We start from the raw sequence: 13,929 nt of genomic DNA, 5'->3' as shown, positions 1-13,929 counted from the left end.
TTTTTTCCCTACATCCTCTACTTAAAAATTTGATCCTCCATAAGATCCATGTTCATAACATCGCTGAATCCTCTCAAAAAATTTTTTTTCCCAAGAAATTTTTGCCTAAAATCGTACCGTTCACGTCAAACGTCAGATTTTCACATGATAGTCGTTTTTTTCAGTTTATGATCTAAGAGGCTGTATCGGATTGTTATTCTTGAAATATTAGTTATGCTGAAATTACTGTATTCTATTCTCATACTATCAACTGCCATGTTTCATAGTGGTATGACACAAATGGACAGCTTCCCGGTGAGTCGGAGTCTCTTCGTTTCATAAGTTAAATTATATCATAAATAGTATATTCACGCCCGCAAGGTAGTAAAAGTAATTTGTTCGAAGCGCTTCATCCCTCCGAGGTCGATAAATTGGTACCAGACTTGTCTGGGAGGATAAAAACACTGACTTGGCACATCGGATAGCCCCCGGAGGTCATTGTATAGGCCAGTTACACGTTCGTAAACCTCAAACAATTCTGAATTGAAGTGAATGTGGGGCGCATTCCAAGCGGATTGATTAACGCCAGAAACTTTATCCTTTATTATAAGTGCAACTGCCCATACACAAGCCGCCCATGATTTTCCACCCGAAAGGAATTGGGTTAATTTCTCCATTTTTTCTCTGTCCTGGCTTTGCTCCCAGGAAACACCTTTAGTTTTATGTAAAACGGCGTCGTAAACGCTGTAGCGTACGTGATCAAGTTGCACTCTGTCCCGGAATTTACGCAGAAGCAGCTACTCGAAGGCTTCTGCTTGTCTACTCATTCTATCGATAATAATCCAATGGAATTCACTTTTCTTTGCAAACTCTGCTTCCGAAATATCCCGGAGAATCGGGAAATCTTGAACACCCAACTTCAGCAGAAGATATGGTAATACACGATACCTAATTCTACGCCTATTTAAACCGATCTGTAGCTACGTGATCAAGAAACGGTAAATAACTTCACCATACCTGAACCTTTCGAGGGAAAAAGGATGAAGAATTCCCCTGCTGGACTGCTCTTTCGAAGGATGCGAGGGATTTCCTCAGAAGGAATTTTTTCACGTCTCGTTAACGTCTTCAGTATTGCAACTCCCACACATGGAACATTCTGAAAATTCATCACTACTGAAATCTTGTTCAATTTACCTAATTACTTTCCTACTTCTAGTTGTTTTCATGTGCTGATACTACTAAGACTATTTAGGTTGTTTTTCATACGTTTGTTCTCCCTTTTTGACCATATACATTTCGACCCTACCAGGTTTATTCTATTCGTCTTCTGAAATGCCTCATATAGATCGTTAAAATCGTAATTTCCATAAGAAGTTGCACAACGAGATCTTGGTTGTTACGTACATGGGCTGTGACATGAGGTAACAGGGTTTATATAGTGTCAAGAAAAGTTGCTTGGTTATATATGCACATCAGGACTTGACTAGTTCTTTAGAGAAAATTAGGAGTGCATTTCTAAATGTTCTACTCGAAAACGCGATAAGAGAGGGGGACGTTGTTGCCAAAAAAAAAAAAAAAACATGGATCTCCATTTTAGTTCGGAATGGTCTCCAGCAGAAAAAAATGTTATGTGCTGATCTACTCCTACATCAGTAGACGGAAGGATTAACTACCAATCATTACTTTCCTCATCCTCATCCATATTTTGCACCTCTATTTATCTTCGTGCTAGACATTTCCATTTAAAGAAAAAAATGAAAACAACATTTCTTTTCAAAATAAATGAAGAACTGTGGAGAACACACTCATCTAATTTTTAAGATCTATAACTAAAACACTGCCAATATATAGCAGATACGTTGCTGTTGCACAGACCCTCATAAAACAGAAAAAAGGAATTTGAAAGAAAAACGCCAATAAGTTCTCAGTATACTCAACACTTGCAAATTAGAAGTGCTGCGAATAGATTCCAGATCGTCTTTTGAGAAGTACAAAATCCAAAAAATCATCATAAAATTATGTCGTTCTCAACGCTTGTTTTCTCTCACCATTTCTCTCCTCTCCTATCGCCACTTACTTTTTTCTCCTTTGTTTCCATTGCTAAACACAGCCCGTATTTGTACTTGTTAATAAATGAGACCTCGAGAATGGTTCTTAGTGAGAAGAAAAAACATTCTCGAGGCCACCATTTTTATTTTTATTCCCTTTTAAACTGCATTTCATCTTTTTTTCCGTAACAAGAAAAATTTTTAAGATCGCCCGTAAACTAACAACATGCAATCAGCGAAACTGAAATGACTGGGTGCAATATGTCTTTGTAACTTGAGGATTCGAAATAATGTTGAGAATCCTTCAACCTGGAAAACCCTATTTTCCGAATAACCACGATAATAAGATCGAAGTATTTAATGGAGGCAGAGCGCTTGTAATCAAAACGTTAAAAATGCGGCCCTATGCCGCCACATTACGTGATCTCCGCCACAAGTAGAAGCAGATCTACACAAGCACTCTCGTCATCCACATAAAGCAAAAACGAATTGAGACAGTAAAATAATCTCAGTAAGATAACAGACCTTTACTTCATAAAATCTGTAGGAGATAACGAAACAACCGCAAGAATCGTGGATCGATTCCGATTCGAGAGATCTGTGAAATAGTTTTGCTTTAATACAAAGCAAGAATTTCCTAACACAAAGAGGGACAACTGTAGCGATAACGCGGCAAATCAGCGATTTATGTAGGGATTTAAACAGCAAATCTTTTTCAAAGACCTCAATTTTCTAGATCCATATTTCATTCCCACTTCAATTCTCATTAAACTTCCTTTAACTTTCTCATAAATTAAATAAATTTTAAGAAATTAAACTGCATCTAGAGTAAAAGCTGGTGGCTTACAGCTGCAGTTACTAATTCACTCACATTTACACGTCAGTCTTCGGAAACATTGGAGAAACATTGAAGATTTTTCGTGTCAGAAAATACATACTTTACTTTCTAGACGCAGAGAATAATTTTTTTTTTACTAAAATGAATCCTCCATTTTGTCAATATGTTGACACTTTCAATTTCCTTGCAAAACACTCAACTTTAAAATGCATCCTTTTTCAGTAGTCATTGCATTATTGGCTTTAATAAACTGAACATAACTAGTACTAGTACTAGTTATGTTAAATTATTGCCTATTTGGCTTCTGAGAATAGCTTAGTAGTAATCCTGCGGCTGTGCCGTAACAAATGCATTCCATCATGAGAGGATTTAAAGTCACCGCATATCGCGTTTCGATGTTCCTGTCAGCGAACAACGTGAACGAAAATAGTGATAGGAAAAAATTAAGGGTATCAACATAATTAATGTGCTTGGAAGTGAACATCAATAACGGTTGTTCTGATAAAAGAACAAGATCAAATACCTAGGAGCAACCTCGTCCAGCGATATGACCGTAGTTCAGTCACGATGCTGCGGCATCATGTACTGAAATCTTCGCTATTTCATACAAAAAACTCCTACCCACTCTTTTTTAGAAATAGTTTGTTGGAAATCAGCAAAGTACAGGACTGTTTGTTTGCTCATTCAGTGCCTCCAATATTTACACATACAAAATTAATAATTGTCGCTATTTAAATGACAAATTAATGATAATTTGATAATTGATTTAAATGATATTTACTCAAACAAATTTCACTCAAACAATGGACAAACTACTTTGAAATTTTTTGAAGGCAACACAGTTACGCAATTCTGTACATATGTCATAAATATATTATCATATGCCGGTATCTTTTACTTCTAAGTTTTCGACTGTAACTAGGATTTCAAACAATTCGAATTCTAAAGCTTTATTGGTAGAGAAAAAATCCCCTCATTACCTTGATCCTTGACCACAATGAAAAATAGGTATAATATAAGCATAATATAACTAATTTTCTCTTGTCATTTTTGACAAAAAAAAAGGACATTGTTAAGATTTAGTTCCTTACAGTTAGTTTCCTCTTTTGATATTACATCTTCACAAATGAGAACGAGAGACAATTCGTCGCCAAAGCAATTCACGTTCGCTCGCATCACAAAAAGTTCATCCAATGTCTCTTCGCTGCTTCGCATAGATTTATGACTACAGAGTGCACCGTTGAAATCAGAACAAAAAGTGTTTTATGCAAAAAGTTGTTTATTTAACACATTGACGACAATGTCCGACGTTTTTTTTTGCCACGGGGACAATGTCCGATGATGTTGGGAGACAGATTGATAAGAAAAAGATAGAATATTTAATGATATAATAATCTGTTTTTTTTTTCTTGACATTCTTCGATAAAGAAAAACGTGGTCTCACACGTATTTTTTTTAATGTATGAGGTGGATGCTTAAAAACCCCCAGTCGTCACTGTGTTAAATCAACATACAAAGATATCGGAAAGAAGGCCGTTATATCTCATTTAAGAGATCATTGCTGAGAACTTTCAGTCTATGTAGCTGCCCTGCGCCTCTACATCTGCTCGATCCTTGCCCTATGGCGCACGGAGAAAGTAGACGTTAGAGTGACTAAACTTGTTGGTTTGTCGCTCGATTACGTCCCACCTGAATAGTCCATAGGGCTTATGTCAGGACTGTTAGGGGGCCAAAAATCCTTCGATTAAGCACAGAAGAAAATTGCTGCCGCTAATGCTGAGCTTAGCGTCATCGGAGAATCTTTTACGTACTTCACCCTGAGGACGTAGGAAATATGTCTTGATATTGAGCGATCGTTGAACTCATCTCCAAGATGGAGGCCAATTTCCGAAACGAAGTTCTCGCATCTTCTAAAATCATGTCCAGGGGTCTTGAGATCATCTCTGCAGCAATTGTTGAGTTCTGTCTGAACCGTATTTTGCTCGTCGGAGTGAAAGAGCTCTCGTCGGACTTCTCCGAGACTGTGTATCTCTTTGCAACATCACATACTGTCGATCTCGGGTACCCGAGAATTTTAATAATTTCCTTACGCGTTTTCCCGCCGTTTCTGCAATCGCCGCTCTTCCTTCCATCTTTAGTTTGAATACCTTTGAAGTTCTGAAGTTATGAAGGCCTTACTGATACCCATTCCTGAATTCAAATGCAGCTTCAAACGTAATTTGTCCGAATCCTAAAGGTGCATCCTGTAGATATATCCTCTGTAAAATTCGGTTTTCAGAACGATCTGAATACGATCTGTTTGAACTCATCCAGGAGCTATTTACAGTTCAGATCAATGAATAAGCATGAACTACCAGCATAGGTTTTTCCAGACTTGTCCCAACATAAAAAAGCAGTGTTCCTGCCGTCTTGCAGCGATCAGTTACTATAATTACTACCATATGTTGAAGAAACGCTAGTTTAGAACAAGAAAAGTGTAATATTATGAGAGAAGTAATATAGAAGTCCATGCAAATTTCCAGTGCCGATTCCTCCCTAATCATAGAGTTCCGGATCCCAAAGAACTCAGTGAAGACGGAAAATTTGCTGCATAAACCTAGCAATCTGAGGACAATCACGGTTCAACATCTTCACCCTGCAAAGTAACCCTTTATTGTAATTGAATAAAGTGTGAATGGATGAAATAATGGAACGAAAACATAGAATTAAACCCGAAGCATTTCTTTCCAAAGCAACTGCTTCCATCGACATTTGCATGTTCTGTGTCATTTCGAGACGCTTTCACTTAAAGGCATCACTAAACGAATCTGGGGTGGTACGGGTTTCAGGTGGAGTGCTCGTTTAAAGGATCGTAGGTTATGGAGAGAAGGGTGATTCCGTATATTTCTTCCAAATTGGCATAAAAAACGAAAATTCCGAATTGCGCCGGAATACATTTCAATCTTTATCAACTGCTGAGAGCAGTTCAACATTGAAAATCCCAGTTGTACACCTATTCCTGAGTTCGAGAGCGAAAACTCATTTCCTCTCATTGGTGCTATTTCAATTGCAACTTCAAAAACTGTTTCAGGCCGGGATCAGATTTGGTAGGTATGGTCATTTTTTGCACAGATACTTAGTTCTCTGAATCAAAACATTATTAGATGTTTAGACCCTGAAAATCGGAAACTATGGGATGACATACTATACGTCCCGAGTCAAAACCTACAGTCCAATTTAAGATCTGAGTCTATCGGAACCAAATACAGCAGCTGACATTCGCAAATCGCAAAAAAGAACAAAATCAAAAATTGCTAAACTGTCCCAAAACTTGCAAGCCTTTAAGCTCTTCTAGGATTTCCCTCTACGCATTCATGGATAAATAGAAAAACATCAGTGAAAATCGCTGCAAAACTGAGTCCAAGGTGAACTAGCCTAACTAACTAGACTGATTCCACTTTAAAATGCAGGATTAATTAGGAGAACACTTTTTGGGGAGGATGTCCTAACATGATGATAATATGGATGCTCTGCTATCATTTTTTCTATGTTCTCTAGCACTTAGCAGCAGTTCGGTTCAAATCAAATCAATCAATTCAGCCACACACTGACAGCTGAGGGTAATGAGTCTGCTAGTGGTGGGCGGAGTGAGTTGGAACCTCTCCAGATTTCTATTACTTCCGCAGTTTCACCTTTAGAATTAGCTATAACTGACCGAATTTCCCACCTACTCTCTCTATCATTTCCAGCATATTCTCACCTCACTGCGTTTTCTCCTTCCGTTCTTAGTTGGCAAAAGACGCTAGAGAATTCTATAGAACATAGTGTACGGTTGACAAATGGTTGCAGATTTCGACTATCGTTAATCATTCGCGGAAGGAACGAAGTCGACTTTGTTTTTCTTTGTGGTTGTACTTCTTTTGTAGCCTTGAGGTGAATAATGACCGCATACAGCGTCAACTTTTTATAGTTGCAGCTTACGAGCTGAGAAGTCCTACGTAGGAAGTCTCCAGGGATATGCCTAGACATCCGTTCCGTTGAAAATATGAAAAGCTCATTCAAAATAGGTGAAAATACTATCTAACCAGGGAAGAAGCAGGTTTCCTCTCCAACGCGCGGGAAAACGTTGGTGCTGAGAAACTTTGTCTATGAGATTTTGAGCACAAACTTAAGTTCCATGCGTACATCGCCAAAGTAATCACACTCTTTAACCACAACGAGTTATCTTCTTGCAGTTAGATTTCTTTGCTTCTACTATTGTATTTATCTAGGTAAAACAACTGGACTAGTAAAAAAAAGAAAACATTTCATGTCACTCTTGTTTGAGCAGACATGCAAGATAACATAGAAACGAAATTTCGGCAAAACATTGGTGTTGAGAAATTTTGTCCATGAGATTTTGAGCAAAATTTGCACAAAAGAGAAGAGATCTTCATCTCATTACCATTTATTTCGAAATCATTCTCATTCTCATCTGGCTGTCTTCTCCAGCAAACATATTTTTTATTTTTTATTTTTCCATCACCACGATTCAAAGTATAAAGAAATGTAGACGCAAAATGTTGGTGATTGCGGATATTACAATTTCTGGACGAGAGACGAACATACAGCGGGTGAGGGCCAAATTTTACGACATAAGAATCTCTTAGTCACCAATATAGAAATTTTTAAGATTTAAAAAGACTAGATGTATAACTATTCGACAATAGATACGTAATCTGCTCAAGTAATAATTGCATAGAGGTGTCCCAGATTTTTGTTGTTAGCCGCTAAAGAGTTTAAGATGCTAGATTAAAATGTAATCTCTACCCCAACTTCCACCAGCACGTTCGAATGTGCCATTCGCGGGAGAAAGAGTTTTCTACAGTTTCATCGCTTCTAGTCTTCAATAAGGTTCACTATTTTTAGGTGTATTGGAATGTCCCATCAAAAGTTTGTCACAGCCGCAAAATTGACATTCCTCTTCAGGAGTTTGGAATAATACATAATAGAGGTAAGTTCGCAAGATAGAAATTCGTTATTATACATTCACTCTCTTAACCATTTGGATTTGCTCGTGTTTTTTATTTTTATTTTTGGTCCTTCTTCTAATCATGAATTTGTGCTACTGAACGATGAATTTTCTCGAACAAATCAAATCGGCCACGAAAATTGAAGATTTGTCGCTCACAGATTTTTTTGGCATGCATCCCTTCTTATTGTGAGTGCATCATTGTGTCCGCGTTCTTTTCCTTTCTCATCACACGTTTTCTTGACTAAAGACAAATTGCTAATTGATTCGCAGCGTTCTAATCCTATGACTTGAAATTGACCCAGACAATTCGAGATGTGCCAATAGATCTTGAACAGAATCCGTTTCCCAAACAGAACTCCTAAAAGCTTTCCAACACAATTAATTTTTGTGATATATGATTACAATTCTCCCGGTTAAAGGCATCATCCCCCGAATCTGGGGTGGTGCAAATTTCAGGTGGAGATTATGGGGAAGAGGGTGATTCGTTCCATTTCTTCCAAATTGCCGTAAAAAACGGCCCGGAAGATGGAGCGCATGCACAAAGCTGGTGCGCTCCAATCGAACTCGACGTAGAAAGTAGCGCGCCGGAACGCTCGAAGTCGTATCTTCCGGGCCGTTTTTCACGACAATTAGGAAGAAAGGAACGGAATCGCCCACCTCTCCATAATTTACGACTCCGTATAGGCATAACCCACCCGAAACCCGCACCACCCCAGGTTCTTGGAAACCATTTAATAACTGTAGGACTGCATAATTTCCAGAGAACTCAATCTTGCAAAGCCAGACTTAAACTTTTTATTTCTCTTGTTCCATCTTCTTTCATTCAGAATATGAAATCCGAAGATAAAAAAATATGCATGTGATATTTTCATGGGGCACACCTTAAACTACGCTTTAACAACATCAGCGTCAAGATTTGCAGCAAAGTCCTTCGGTTGCACATATTGCTTAAGCATAGTATAACTGCTGAAATAAGTGCGTCCTTCCCTTCAATTGACGTTTCCAACAGCGGCGTGTAAAATAAAAAAGTGCAGCTTAGACAAGTTCTCAGTATTTCCAATCATACATTTTCGTGTTTATGTTTTTGCGAATAATTCGCCTTGTAACCTAATTTGTACTACTGTTAATTCTTATAAATTATGAGAAAAATTGATTATTTACAGGTCACGAGTTCCAAGGAGATCAAATTGTGATCTTTTACGAGTACAATTTCGGTTATTTCCCCTACTATATCGACTATGACGCAGATCAGCCCGTCAACGGTGGATTACCGCAGGTTCGTATGCTTTAGAATTGTCGTTTCGCTCCTACTGCTATAGTGGCTCAACTCTACGAATGTGTAGACGTGGGAAGAATGTCCAATAGTGGGGTGCAACCAGGAATTTGGACAAGAGATAAGAAGAGAAAGTGAAATACTTAATAGGTCCTACTAATCCAACCACACCAGCAGCAGTTCAAGGGACGCCACTCCACCCTCTCTTGAGAACAAACCCGACAATCTTCGAGAACATTCTTGTAGTAACCAAAAATTCGTTCCTAGCCTATTATTAGTTGTCTGCTTTAATGAATGCCCTTCAAAAATCCATTCTATAGCAGCTATAACCCTGATTATAAAATTATTGCAGTATATGCCCTTCGTCAGCACTGCCACCTACGTCTTTATCGGGCGCTCCACTGAAAAATTCTAACACTTCTAAAATTCTAAAAGATCCCCAATTTCAAAATTAAAATCATTTTAAATTCTTCTTTACAAACCATGCAGTGTTCGATGACGAATCTCTTCAGAACTGCCCGCTTGATAAACACTTGGCGCTGGTGTCGAAGCAGATCCGTGAAGCAATCCCACGAGAGGATTTCAACGGTATCGCCGTCATCGACTTCGAAGAGTGGCGGCCGTTGTATCAGCTGAACTGGGGGAAGAAAGCTGTTAGTTCTTTTTTTCGTTTAGATTTTTTTTTGCCTGAGAACAATTATTCATCAAAAGAGTCATTTTCCAAAGTGTCTTCAGGTTTACAAGGCCGAATCACTTCGTCTTGTGCGAGAACAATTCCCGTCGATTTCTGGAAAGTCGGCTGAAGCGCTTGCGAAAAAGGAGTTCAACACTGCAGCCAAGTAGGTTTGCACTTATTTTACAGACACCCCGGAAAATCTCTTATTGATTCAGGAAAATCTTCCTTTCAACGATAGGACTTGCTCGACAACTGAGACCTTACGCTCGCTGGGGGTTCTATGGGTTCCCCTACTGCAACTATGATGCCGGGAACTCCGAGTCGGACATGTTGTGCAATGAGAAATTTAGGAAATACAATGACGAGTGCGTCTTGTTTTGTGACCTTGTTGAAGATTTTCTTCAATTGCCAAAATTCTCAGTTTCTAAAATGTGAAACGTTTTCGAATTTGTTGTGACGAGTGATTTGTGGTCACACACAACACAACCGGAACCATCTAGACAACAAAATATTGAAATTTTATTTTTCCAAAGTATCCATCTTAGTTACTTTAGAGCGTTAAAAACATAATTCAATGTATAGATGGATGCTATGGATCCCTTGATCCAAACAAAATCCATTTTCGAAATCTATGCATGCAGAATATTACGAGGGTGGAAGTACCCACAAAGTTATGTGATTACCGGAATATGGTTTGGCCCAGACGCTTCCAATCTAACAATTCTACAGTATTCACTCGTGTGGAACTTTCCTCCTATAAGTCGCAAGAACCACCGTAAACCTAGACAAGCATGAATTCTTCTATGCTGATCTCTTTTGAGCTTACCTATAATGGAAAAGTTATTTCGTACTAAACAGTCAGGCACCCAAATTACTGGACAATTAAAGTATCTTTTTCTGTTAAGCAGAGAGTCTGACCCTAACCTTATTGCGATTTCAGGATGTCTTTCATATTCGAAGCAAGTTCGGCACTGTTTCCATCGATATATCTCAGCTTAAAAGGCACAAGTGCCCAAAATTATCGGTATATCCAGGTTGGAATTTTACCCAAGTTTATAAACCACTGAAATTGAACCCCTTATAGGAGGATTTTTAACCAAGTCCTTTCAGGCAATAATGGTGGAATCTGCAAGGATTGCAGCTCTTCAGAATCCTATTCTCGATGTTTATCCCTATACAAAATTTGAATATAACCCATATCAATCTTTAGACTCATTCTACGCAAAAGTGAGTCCATAAAGTCCTCGATTTTAGTGATAAATTTCCGGAATCATTTTTTTTTCTGAGTCGATTATTGCAGAAAGACGTGTGCAATTCGTTGAAACAAGCTGCTGACCTTGGAGCTCGTGGGATCGTTTTGTGGAGTAGCAGTAAAAATATGAAACAACGTTGCGAAGGCCTAGCGAAATACGTACAGGATATGCTAGGACCGTAAGTTTTAACATACGTTTCATTGCTACTGCTTTGCGAGGCCAACTTCAAAATGTGTTGGTGCACCATTCCTTGAAGGCATCACCCCACGAATCTGAGGTGGTACGGATTTCAGATCCACTATTCGTATAGTCGTAGACTATGGAGAGAAGAGTGATTCCGTCCATTTCTTCCTAATTGCCGTAAAAAACGGCCCTGAAAATACGGCTTCGAGCGTTCCGGCGCGCTATCTTCTACAACGAGTTCGATTGGAGCGCGCCACCCTTGCGCACGCGCCGCATCTTCCGGACCGTTTTTTTACGGCAACTAGGAAGAAATGGACGGAATTACCCCTCTCTCCATAATCTACTATCCCGTATAAGAATACTCCACCTGAAATCCATACCACCTCAGATTCGTGAGATGATGCCTTCAACTCATTCCCACTTTTTCTAGTTCTAATATGTTCACAAAATTAAATTAAACTGAAGAAATCTGAAGCTCTGAGACAGAATGATTCGCTCAGCAAAAGAAAAGCGCCATGATACGAGCATTACAGTACGGTAGCGCTGATTCGCAAGCGAAGCCAACGTTGCCGCGAGAAACGATGTTCCTCACGAGGTCAATGCGTCCTTCCAGAACCTGCCACTAAGTATGTTAACTTTTTTTTTCTCTAAACTACCAATGACAGGATATGATTTCTCATCAGTTTAGGTGCACATTCCGTATGCAGCCGTCCAACTACGTATGCCGATGCGATCCGCTTTTCACTGGCAATAACTGCTTGCGACGAAAGCATTTTAAATGGATTTATAATATTGGACCAAAAACATCAACGAATAGCAGCAATATAGCGAAAGGAAACAGGCGGTCAGGAAGAAGAAAGAAACTGAAGAAAATTAGATTCATAAAGGTTAGAGTTAGCAGAAAATGCACCGACAACCAACGAGAGTTGTTATCAAGTGTAGGCACTATTCATTAAGGTTATCATGATTCTTCCAAGTTCACGAATACATTTGCTTTTCTCGAGTTACAGTAACATACGGCCTGACTTGAAGGCAGCATACCACGAACTTGAAATAGTGAGGGCGTCCGCGGGAGAAACTAGATATGAAGTTTTAGCTTCCGGGATCAAACGTTATTCCACCCATTTTTCCGTGATCGTCGTAAAAAAAACGGCGTTCGAACCGCTTTACTTTCTACCCTGTACATTAAAACGCCCCTGTATGTGCAGTTTCCGGTCCTCTCAGCAGTCTATTCCTTTGTTTCACACGAAAAGACTGGCGAGGAGACGTCGTTAATCTTCGACCGCTCGCATCTGGATGCAGTGCATGCAGAAAGGTGGCACGTTGCAACTGAAGGTGCAATTAAAAAAAAACAACGGAGTTTTCATGTCGTTTTTTTTTACGATGATCAAGGAGAGATGAGTGGAACCACCGCAAATCTAGCTGTCTACAACCCCCATCCCAACCTTGTCCCGCGCATTCCTCACCACCTCAAATTCGTGGTATGCTGCCTTTATCTGATAATACAAGACGTAAATTATCAGTGAAAACTAGGCATACTTAGTGATATACTTATACTTATACTAGGCATACTTTAGTGGTAAACTTATACTTAGTGGTGAACTTTAAAGGCATAACTCCACGAATCTGACGTGGTATGGACTTGCAAAGGCCAAAGACTACATTTGGACGTAGATTGCAAAAACGGGATCTCGCTCATCTCTCTCTCTCTGCATCACTGTAAATAGGCGGCTTCGACGTTTTCTATTGCATCGCGTCACCCTTGCGCCCCGACCCCACCTGCGATTCGTCGAAAATCCATTCGGACTCCCCATTGGGCAAGTCATTTCATTTCACGAATCGCAAGCGGGGACGGGGCGCAAGGGTGGCGCATTGCAATAAAGGACGTTCCGAATCCATCTGTTTACAGTGACGCAGGGCGAGATGAACGAGATCACCCGTTTTGGCAATCTACGGCCCCGTATGGTCTTTGGTCTTCGAAAATCCATACCACGTTAGATTCGTGGGGCGATGCCTTTTATGACGAAATTCCTTCTGGAAACAATTCTAGCGTATCTAAGCAAAGGTATATCTAATAGTAGGATGGAACAATTATCGCACAAAACCACTGCAATCCATCTTTTCTTTCACGCTTTTCATTACTTCTAGTGACCTTTCAACTTTCCAGGTTTCCGGTGATGCTGGTAAAGAAACAGAAGACGGCCGGCCAGCTAGCGCAGAAGCGATTGTAGTTGCCGTGGCGACTCCAGCTTCGCGGAATACGGATGAAATTGGACCATCGCTGGCAACAATGAAATCGACGACCCTAAGCGGCATGAGCACTAACGTCAAGTTCGCGAACCCCTTCATCGCAACTCATACACCTCCCGATGTCACGACACCGGATGCAGTATTTCGCTTGACACCTCCTCCACTGGACTTTCGATTAGTTTAAAACCTTGCATTTTTTTCGGCGAAAAGGTTTTCTTTTTTTCGGTTTGCCTTCCCCCGGTATTTTAGGGAAGAATTTACTACGAAGTGAAATAGTGCGGTGGTGCCAGGGACGCAGAGAAAAAAAAAGCGCTAACTGAATGAGCAATTAAGATAAGGCTGCTGCTTCAATGGCACTATTCTGAGTAGTAGAATATAGGGTACCCATTTGAACCAAATCGTTTTGCCTCATGTCAAGAAGCTAGTGAAATCAGAT

General features: G+C 39.7%; 1 protein-coding gene across 2 annotated transcripts; it reads left to right on the top strand.

Annotated features, from left to right (window-relative positions):
* Nucleotides 1-213: 213 nt before the first annotated feature.
* Nucleotides 214-13,677, top strand: RB195_020943 (uncharacterized protein; the record flags this gene model as incomplete). Of its 2 annotated transcripts, none has more annotated exons than XM_064189506.1 (12): nt 214-294; nt 7,753-7,837; nt 9,022-9,134; nt 9,644-9,784; nt 9,867-9,970; nt 10,023-10,172; nt 10,748-10,841; nt 10,918-11,034; nt 11,108-11,238; nt 11,777-11,869; nt 11,932-12,130; nt 13,411-13,677. In XM_064189506.1, the coding sequence occupies 12 exons, from the start codon at nt 214-216 to the stop codon at nt 13,675-13,677; spliced, it is 1,575 nt and encodes a 524-aa protein (XP_064045387.1). The 2 variants fall into 2 exon arrangements, with proteins under 2 accessions (XP_064045387.1, XP_064045388.1); XM_064189507.1 differs by having other exon boundaries at nt 271-294.
* Between the last annotated feature and the right edge of the window lie 252 nt (nt 13,678-13,929).

The sequence above is a fragment of the Necator americanus genome, chromosome II (genome assembly GCF_031761385.1).
Source record: "Necator americanus strain Aroian chromosome II, whole genome shotgun sequence".
Classification (NCBI taxonomy): Eukaryota; Metazoa; Nematoda; class Chromadorea; order Rhabditida; family Ancylostomatidae; genus Necator; species Necator americanus.
The sequence above is the reverse complement of the archived record's forward strand: the minus strand, read 5'-3'. Positions and strand labels throughout refer to the sequence as shown.